At 42.3% G+C, this 9826-nt stretch overlaps 1 protein-coding gene and 1 long non-coding RNA gene across 2 annotated transcripts; both read right to left on the bottom strand.

The window, feature by feature from the left end:
* Window positions 2141-4606, bottom strand: LOC8062527. Its single transcript, XM_002464207.2, has 4 exons — window positions 4452-4606; window positions 3733-3825; window positions 2877-3235; window positions 2141-2446 (listed from the first exon to the last, which is right to left on the bottom strand). Exons 1-3 carry the CDS (start codon window positions 4566-4568, stop codon window positions 2906-2908), a joined length of 540 nt encoding a protein of 179 aa, XP_002464252.1. The 5' UTR covers window positions 4569-4606; the 3' UTR covers window positions 2141-2446; window positions 2877-2905.
* LOC110433177 lies at window positions 7562-9143 on the bottom strand. Its single transcript, XR_002450576.1, has 3 exons — window positions 8969-9143; window positions 8362-8409; window positions 7562-7782 (listed from the first exon to the last, which is right to left on the bottom strand). It is a non-coding gene; the product is annotated as an uncharacterized LOC110433177 (long non-coding RNA).

Raw genomic sequence — 9826 nt, 5'->3', positions numbered from 1 at the left:
GCCACCTCTTGAAGTACACATAAGTAATAAAACCAACATAACTTCACTTGCCACCTCTTGAAGTGCGGATCGGTAATTTTATTTGGTCTCGGTCTTAGTTTTCTTTTCTGATCGCTTGAGCTTATTTATCGAATCTGTCAATCATTCAGTAGTGTTTTTCTCTCACAATAAATCAGTTAATAGTATTTTCAGCTACAATTTTTCGGCCAAGCGAACAGACTTACGGGGATGAACGGAGCATGGACGGCTGCACTTGGTGTACCTCTTCTCCCCAGGGCGAAGCCAAAACACTAGGGCCTTGTTTAGTTCACCCCGAAAACCAAAAAGTTTTCAAGATTCTCTGTCACATCGAATCTTTTGGTATACGCATGAAGCATTAAATATAGACGTAAATAAAAACTAATTGCACAGTTTACCTGTAAATCACGAGACGAATCTTTTGATCCTAGTTAGTCCATAATTGGACAATATTTGCCACAAACAAACGAAAGTGCTACAGTAGCGAAATCCAAAATCTTTTCGGATCTAAACAAGGCTTAGGAAAACAAGTGCTTTCAACGCCAACCTGATGCCTCACAGGCCCATAGGAAAAAAAAAACACTAGTTAGGAAAGGATATTTCTATGGTAATGGTAAGTGTAGATAGTTTTGTTACTGACAACAATGGTAAGCGTGGAGGCAGCGGCCGCACGCGAACACAGGAGGCCGGTTTCAGGTTGATGGGCTCCGGCGTCGTCTTCATCGAGGTCCCTGCGTGCCCCTCCTGTTCCCGTTCGTCCTCGATCGTCCCTTCTTCCTCTGCTGCGCAGTGCTCGTTCAGGGAATGCAGTACTGGTGAGATGCCAACGAATTGTTATAGAGTACCTCTGCATTATGCAAATTACAGATTGTTGGCCAACGAGTGTTTCTTGCTGAGATGCCAACGAATGTTGCTTGCGTCCCGAGCCGAACGCGTGCGACTCTTGCACTTGCAGCATGTTCATCTCGACGCGCGCGTGTCCCGAACAAGTGCGTGGCTCTGCGCCTCCTCGTGTCCGAGATCAGTCAGAGCCCATGTAGGTGGAAAATGTAGAGAATGGCGCAGATAGAGAAGAGATTGTAATGACAATTGTCTAAATAAATGAATTATAATGGTGTATCTCAAAACTTGAAAATTTGTAATGGTATAGATCCAAATAACCAAAACAGAGAAGCCATGAAAAGCCACGTTTTAGGGGCTCTAGCTTCTAACTCCAAAACGACTTGGGTTCACTGTTTTTGGATTGTTTTCAGCTTCTAGAACCATTTTCTTCTGTACTCGTTTTGTAGAGCTTTTAATTAAGCCGATAGAGCTAGAGCCCCTACAAGCCCTTTCAAAGAGGTCCTAAGCATTGCACGGCAGTAGGCATGTCAAGGTGCGGCTGCATGGCTCAGGCATATCAAGGCAACGTGTAAAACTATTCATTCTCTAATCACTTATTAGTAGTTAGTAGTGGTTATAACTTACAAACGAGAAGACAGGGGAATGTGATTCCAATTTCATCTCGTCAACTATATATCTTCATCTTCATGATAATGGGGCCCAGCTATTAGCTAGTCAGTTTTATGCCAAATTTGCCACACATTTTTTTTAAAAAAAAAAAGCTTTATTGATCATAAAGTTAAAATTAAGAAAGTACATTTCCATGAAAAAATTTAGCAAACTATGGCCATGATCCAAACAGACCCTTAATATTCTCTAATCTATTCGACTACATACTGCCATACTCACAGAAATGTGCAATCATCTATATGCAGTCATCATTAGTTCCTCTATTGCATACTATGAAAGACCAACACAATGTATCCTCCGTTGCATCGAAACCGATCAGAAGCACAAACAAATAGGGAAATAGGTTTACACTCCTTGACTTGCACAGAAGCCACAATAAGATTGAAATCATTCTGCAGTTTCTGGGTGGAATGTACCATCTCTTGATTCTCCATTGTGCAAAGAGTCCATTTTACTCCTGACCTTTTGAATGCTTTCACAATTTCACTTCTGATCCTACTGTTCAGACACTGGTATGATTATGGTGGGCTTTTTTTTTATATCATTTAATCCTCACGGAATGCCAAACCAATTAGCCACGGAAATTAACTATCAACTTGCACCACCAAAGTTAATGAGTAAAGAGAAATTTGATCCATTAGATTCTAAAAGAATGTGCCACCAAGTTATGGATAGATGAACAAAGACAATTCTACATATAAGTCTAAAGTGCACACTGTCAAACAGCAACAATCTTTTTTTCTCGGACGCAAACAGCAGCAATCTGCGTTCTGCTGTCAATCTGCAACCACTCAGCAGCTACATTTGATCCTGCCTGATGCTGCCAGCTAGATACACCATATATGTACTTGATATAGGTGAAGTTGATCCTTGAAGGCCACCCACCATCTTGCAACTTTGATCTCAGTCCTAATCTCTGAGGCTCACAAGACAAGCGTACAGTTGATATCAGAAATTAGAACTGGAAAACAAGGTTCTCATTGATAAGCTATGAGGTGGCCCTAATATGGATTAACAGAGGTAGGGAAGCAATGCGACAATTAGTGGCCTTCAGATTTGATCAACATGAGTAGTATCAACCTAAACACATTGATGTGAAACCAGAGCAGATATATACATCTAACCAGATTCACTTTTTTTATGCAGGTTTTTGGACCTTTCCATTCAGATGAAGCTCCAAAGCTCAACTGTTGTTCTTACAGAAATAAAGATAATTATGGACCGTCATGTTATGTGGATATGCTAGTGTCTATTGAAAACATGTTATAGTAAAAGAAATAGAGACTAGTCACAACAATTATGTCAGAATACCAAGAAGAAGAGCGTGGGTGAGTCAGAATCATTACCAGTTAGGGTGCACATCCCATCTAATTGGTCACTTCCTTTTAGAAGGCAACTTCTCCACAGGATTTGGTATATCCTTTTTGACGAAAATTACAGGCCCTGCATCAGAAAGCATTTCTCCATCCTCTGGTTCACTCTCAGTCTCAGACTCTTCACTAATCCATCCATAGCAGGGAGGCCCTGCACAAGGAGGTCCTTTTGCTGGAGGCACTGGCAGTACATATTTCAGGTGTGGTGAACTGTTGGCAGAAGCTTGCAGTTCAAGGGCTGACCGAGATTCGTTCGGTGCCCCACCATGCACTCGTGAGACTTCCATACCATTTTGTGGTGATGCCTCTTCTGCAGCCACTGCTTCTTGTTTCTGCATAACGAAAGCCTAAAAATTTGAAAATATTTCTGGATGGCAAAATAAATCCCAGGAAGTAATTTTCTCAAAACGAACGGCTTTTCTTGACAATTTCTTGATAACTAGCATAAAATTTTGATCATAATAGTGTATGTTTCGAGTTTTCATAGTAATTGTAAGCAGGTTTGCAAATGCTGACAGGGCTGAGAGCTTCACATGGATGTATGTCCATAAATATGCAAATTTAGAACATTAAGTTGTTTTTCCTAAAAAGTATTATCCTAAGGTGTCTGTTACTTGGATCATTAGCCAGTGAAAATGCTTCTGGATTTCAATTTTCCAAAGGAATGTATGCGGGACAGATAGATATCTATGGAAATCAATGCTACAACTCTACATTCTGGCATATGAGGCTATGCACAACTCAGATGTAAATTTCAGGAAAACAGAACTCAACCATGCCATGCAAATCAAGAATAGCAACAACAAAGTGCCACGGAAAGGGAGTTCACCTGATCCTGCTGCGCCTGTTCTTCCAGGAGTCTGTTACGCACCAAACTGTATGATCCCTCCTCTAGGAATGGCCACCCTTCTCTCCCGTACACCTGTACCATTGAGTATCATAGACAAACCAGTTAGTATTCCTTATTCCTCAGTCAAGGATTCGTTGCATTTGTCAGAAAAGAAAAGGAATTCCTCAATCTCTTTCAAAGTTTGAACAATAAATGGATCAGCTCTTCAATCATGAAAAAAGTGTAAGGTCTGCTACATTCCTCACCCAAAAAATAAAAAAAGGGGAGAAAAGGTAAATTTATGACACCACCGAGAGTGCAGTGCACCCACCTCTAACTCCCACAGAGCGAAATCAAAGTATTTTATTTGCTACGAACATCCTATAGCACGCCTGTCTAAAATTCAGATGCACTTGGATGTTCTCCCCCGTGGTTTCTTGAAGCGGGGAAAAGCGCTACCTTTTCTACTCCACCAGCACAAGAATTTCAACCGCGTCCATACTCCATACACAGCGAAACGGCAACAATCTTGGACGTATATAGCAATCTTGGGAGAAAAAAAAAGTGGAATTTTCTTTCCCATCCGTCTGAGGTGCAGAGCTAAGTCTGAAGAGGAGCAACATGGACAGAAGAATACCCTAGTAGTACCCTAACGCTACTCGATGGCAAGCAAGACGGCAAGCAGGATTTCTGAGGAAGGACAGCAGCAGAGCAGCTACCTGCAGGAGGTCGTGGATGACGTTGCGGATTTGGGGCTTGGCGAAGCCGTACTGGGCGAGGTGGTCAGTGGCGGCGTCGATCCGCCGTTCTCCTCTCTCGGGCCTCGGCCGCCGCATCGTCGACTCGGCCGCTGCAGACCTGCAGTCCCCTCTACTGAAGGCGGAGGAAGCGAGCCGCCAAAATTTTTGGTTTTGTTTTTATTTGATAATTATTATTTAATTATAGACTAACTAGGCTTAATTCGTCTCGTAAATTATAAGTAACTATATAATTATTTATTTTTTTTTATCTATATTTAATGCTCTATACATATACCGCAAGAATCTTGAAAAAAATTTGAGAACTAAACAAGACTTGAGCATAAGGATGAAAACGGATCGAATACGGACGGTGATTCATATTTGTTTTTATATTTCTGGTCGAATTCGGATTCGAATACGGATAATATTAACCATGTTGGAAAAGATAGTATTGGATGTCGACATTATTAATATACGATCTAAGTATTCGAATACGGATATAGAATCGAATGTTGAATATTTAGATTCGAATACGGATAGATTTGAACCCTCTAAACAAATTCGGTCTCGAATACGACGGTAGGAAAATCCTACCTGAGCACCTTGAATGCTCCAAGCTCCCCCGCTTGAATGCACGACAAGGAACAGGCGAAGAGTGGTGTGCCGTGAGCGTTGGCTGTTGGCGTTTTGGCTGGGACGGTGGCAGGCTGTTGTTGGGCCAGAATATGTTTCTGGGCTGCAACATGGAGAACAGAGATTTATGTTCAGTTGGGCCGTCGGGCTAGCCCGCGAGGTAAAGTTCTGGCCGCAGCCCAACTCGAATTTTGCTCCGGGTCGAAAATTTGCATCTCACGCCCATCCAGTACCTAGTGTGTCTATTGTGGCCTCGTGGGTTTTTTTTTCAGGAAGATTAAGGATTGGGTTGACCATGTCGGGTGGCCTATATGATCAAATATAGATACATTATTTCAACAAGATACAAAATTATAGATTTATATAGACCATGAAAGTAGAAGTACAAGCATCAACAGAGCATGGCAATATGTCCAAATCCATGTTGTCCATGCTGAACCAGAACATTCAGGGCTAGTCCAGATTCCGAAATACTACAATCACACAGAGAGTTGAGATTATTACAAACTAGAAGAACTTACGGCCGCGTTGCTACAGGAATTATTAGATGATTTATTATTATGGAGCACAAAGTATTTAGAATTTGTAGGTATAATTTGGAAATGTAAGCATCTAGCTGCTTATTGAATAACTCATAATAAGCACTCTTCACTATCTTGCAAAAAGACCAAAAGTATTGAAATGTAAATTCCACACCATTGCCACGTGAATTAGGATGACTTTCATATCTATTACATCTATGCTTATAGATGCAATAAACTGGGGCATACATTTGTCGATGTACAAAGGTGAATGATAAGACTATTGTGAAAAAAATGCATGAATAATTATCACAATCTTCATTTTATTCGCCTAGTTGTTTCATGTAGGATGTTTATTTAGGAAATATGGCAAATCCAAATTAGCAATTTAAACGTACAAAATATGATGGAAAAGAGATTGTGAAGAAATCATAAATGGATACAAACTATGTAAACAAATAGAAACCAACAACGAATAGCTAATAGTATGCAGATACTCTTCAGCTTTGATCTTGAGATGATGGTGTAAAGACACACACACTGATGGTTGCACGATAAATGACCTGATTTGTAGAGGAAAATCACTATCATGGGCAATTTATGGCATCAGTTTGACAGTTTCACGTTGGAAACTAAAAGGCTTCATGTAAACGCTAGGGAGGAATCCGCACGGGCGCTAGTGGGATCTATGCACACAAGCTCATTATTGGGATATGAAACGAAAACCTGCACAACCTAAGTAGTTTGCTAGTACGTGGCTTGTTGAATGTTTTCGTTTCTGATGACGTTGATTGCTCTAGAATTAGATAGAATGGAAAAAGTCTAAATAACTCCCTGACGTATCGTGGGTGGTCTACTTAACCCCTCAACCTATAAAACCGGTTATCCAACAAATTAAACTTTACAAAACCAATCATTTTACCCCCTGGACGGTTTTGGGCACCTGGTTTTGCCTACGTGGCACTCCAACTTGGTAGGTAGTGACACGATGGTTGTGGGGCCTAGTTGTCTCACCGACAGGTGGTCCCCACCAGTTATCTCCCACCTCCAGCTCCATCTCATGCTTCAATCCATGGCTGGATGGCACCAAACCGAGTGGAGCTAGCTGGCGGTGGAGAGTGTAGAGAGGCCACAGTGAAACTCACCGGCGGGGCTCACGGCACTGGGAAGGGAGCCGATCGTTGTTACTGCTACGCGGTGTGATCCACTAAGCATGGGAGGAGACGCTGTGGGCATGGATCGACGCCAAGGAGTGGTTGGGCGAGCTCCTTATGTCAGTGTGAATCCAATAGAGGTGGAATTGTGGCGGGAGATCACTCTGGTGAGGAGATCGAACCGGCGGCGGCGGGCTCGGCCATGGCGATGGTGGCGATGGGTGTGGGTGCTAGAGAGCTAGAGAGGGCACATGAAGGGGTGAGGTGGCTGCTGCGCATGCGGAGGGTCCTCAGGCTATGCTTTAACAGGGAGGAGGCGAGGGAGAGGAGCTGGTATGAAGCTCAGCTCCCATGTTGTTAATGGCGGCAGCACCATTGATGGCCAGAGATTGCATCGGATGAGAAAAGGAAGGGGGCAGTGATGATTGCTACGTGATTCTCATGACTGAGACCGATCAGAGGATGGGAGGGCCACACCTAGCCAGTTCCACCTCCACTGCTTAGTGTCGTACAACCATGGATGGGAAAGGCAGAAGATAGAGCTAGAGGTAAGGGATGACGAGTGGGGACCATGTGTCGATGAGAGAAGACGTGGGCAGAGAGAGGGGACGGGCCGTCGGCTCACCCAGTGGGTAAATTAAACCAACATCTAAAGTTTAATGTCTCATTTACCCGGTTTCATAAGTCAAGCCCAAAACTAGACGCCCATCAATACTTCGGGGGGTTATTTAGACTTTTTCCCAGATAGAATAGTGGGGATTATCTTTATAAGAGATATAGATAAGAGAAACACCACAGGTGAAGCACTCCAAGTTCAATACAAGTGCAAAACAGCAAGTCAACATCCATAGTCCTCCAAACAAATAACAGTAGGCCTCCAAACAGATAACATTATTATAGAGTTTTTTCCTGGATCAAATAGGTAGGCAACTGGAGGCATGAGTCATTCATCTTCGCTTGATGAGTTCATCATTCATCAGTTATGGTGGAACCATCTTCATCCTGTGAAATAAAAATAGAGAGAGAGCAGCTCGTTACTTGAACGTTCAACGCATTGTAAATTAAATCCACAAGTTGAATACAGAAGCAAACAATAGCAATACTACATTTCTTCATCTTTTTCATCAAGACAAGTCATCAAAGCACCAAAAAGAATTGGGATGAAACCCAAAGTGGATTTATGAAAGCACCAACAAAAATGCTCAACAAAAAGTGGATTTCAATTTTCTAAAGTAATGTGTGCGGCACAGATACATATATATGGATCAGTGCTACAACTCTACATTATGGCATAAGAGGCTATGCACAACTGAGATGTAAGTAACTTTCAGGAAAACACTACAACCATGCAATGTAAATCAAGAAAAGTGACAACGAAGTGCCATGGACAGGTGAGGAAGGGGGTGTTTGGTTGTGGCTGTTCACTATAACATTTTCGTTTTATTTAGCAATTACTGTCCAATCATGGACTAACTAGGCTTAAAACAAATTACTCTCTAGTTGTGTAGTTTTGTAAATAGTTTATATTTAACACTTCATGCATGTGTCCAAATATTCGATATGATAGGAGTTAAATCTTACCAGAGGAAACCAAACAGGGCCGAAGAAAACGGAGCTCACCTGATCCTGCTGCATGGTCAGCGAAAAAAGGTAAAATAAACGGGAAAAAAGGTAAAAATATGACACCAGCGAGAGTGCACACATCTCTCTCTGTCTCTCCCACAGGACGAAATCAAGGTGATTTCTTTGCTAGGAACATGCCTGTAGCATGACTGTCTAAATTTCATCAGATGAACAGCACTGCGATGTTGTCCAGCAGTGAGCTAGATGATCAAACACTGCGACGAGAAAAACCCCCAAAAAACCTAGCCGTGTCCCCGTGGTTTCTTGAAGCAGGGAATGGCGCTACCTTTTCTACTCCACCAGCACAAGAATTTCACCCACGTCCATACTCCATACACAGCGAAATGGCAAGAATCTTGGTTGGACGTATATATATATAGCAATCTTGGGAGAAATAAATAAAAAAAAAGTGGAATTATTTTTCTTTCCCATCCGTCTGAGGTGCAGATCGAGCAAGTCTGAACTGAAGACGAGCAACATGGACAGAAGAAAAGAATACCCTAGTACTACCCTAACGCTACTGGACGAAGAAAGATTTCTGAGAAGAAAGGGGAGGAACAGCTACCTGCAGGAGTTCGTTTTGATGATCTTGCGGATTTGGGGCTCGGCGAAGCCGTACTGGGCGAGGTCGTGAATGGCGGCGTCGATCCGGCGTCCTCCTCTCTTGGGCGGCCTCGGCTGCCTCATCGCGTCGGCCGCTGATGGCGGAAGGAGTGAACCTTTGGATGCTCCAAGCTCCGATTGAGTGAGAATATAAAGAGTCTTTTTTATTATTATTATTATTATTACGACCATTGTTGAATGTAAAGAGTCGGAGGAAGCAGGCGAAGCGCTCAGCAGAAGTGGTATGCAAACCGCTTCGGTGCCTCAACAATTGACTAGCCGGCTACATCTGATCTTAGGCCGGGTCGGGCCGGGCTAGGCTAAAAAAAAATTATGACGGTTTTCCTTGGGCCGCGCCTGATCGGACTCCTGGCCCGCGCCACCAATCGATGGACACTCGGTGCGCTGGGAGAATATTTTTTATTTATTTCAAAAATGACAGCGTCTAAAAAAATTGTAAATATAATTATTTGGTCGAGCTAGTCCGGCTGGCGTGACAAAATAATGCCCACTTTCGTTGGTGCGGGAAGATCTGCAACGTTGCGCGGCATTTCCTACGTGGAAATTACGCCACTTCTGTTGGTACGACAGTTTTGTTTTACTGTGTCACCGGCAGTGGTGTTACAAGACTTAATTTTTTAAAAAAAATCATAACTTTTGATATGATGTCGGTTCAATTTGACTTTTATATGAAAAATTATATATCTGCAACTTTTTAGTTTTTGAGTTTATTTTCTATTTGAGAACATTAAGATACTAGAAAAAAATACAAAATTTCATCAACATAATAATTGTGTATTAGTGCTTGTTGTATTAGAAA

The sequence above is a fragment of the Sorghum bicolor genome, chromosome 1, assembly GCF_000003195.3.
Source record: "Sorghum bicolor cultivar BTx623 chromosome 1, Sorghum_bicolor_NCBIv3, whole genome shotgun sequence".
Classification (NCBI taxonomy): domain Eukaryota; kingdom Viridiplantae; phylum Streptophyta; class Magnoliopsida; order Poales; family Poaceae; genus Sorghum; species Sorghum bicolor.
Note: the sequence above shows the minus strand (reverse complement) of the source record. Positions and strands in the feature narration are given on the sequence as shown.

Bases quoted from the DNA above. Each gene is read 5' to 3' on its own strand.
- LOC8062527 (XM_002464207.2), bottom strand. From the start codon at position 4,568: ATGCGGCGGCCGAGGCCCGAGAGAGGAGAACGGCGGATCGACGCCGCC. The intron at 3,826-4,451 runs GTAGCTGCTCTG...TCAATGGTACAG, and splicing joins TCATCCACGACCTCCTGCAG to GTGTACGGGAGAGAAGGGTG. The intron at 3,236-3,732 runs GTGAACTCCCTT...TTCGTTATGCAG, and splicing joins AACAGGCGCAGCAGGATCAG to AAACAAGAAGCAGTGGCTGC.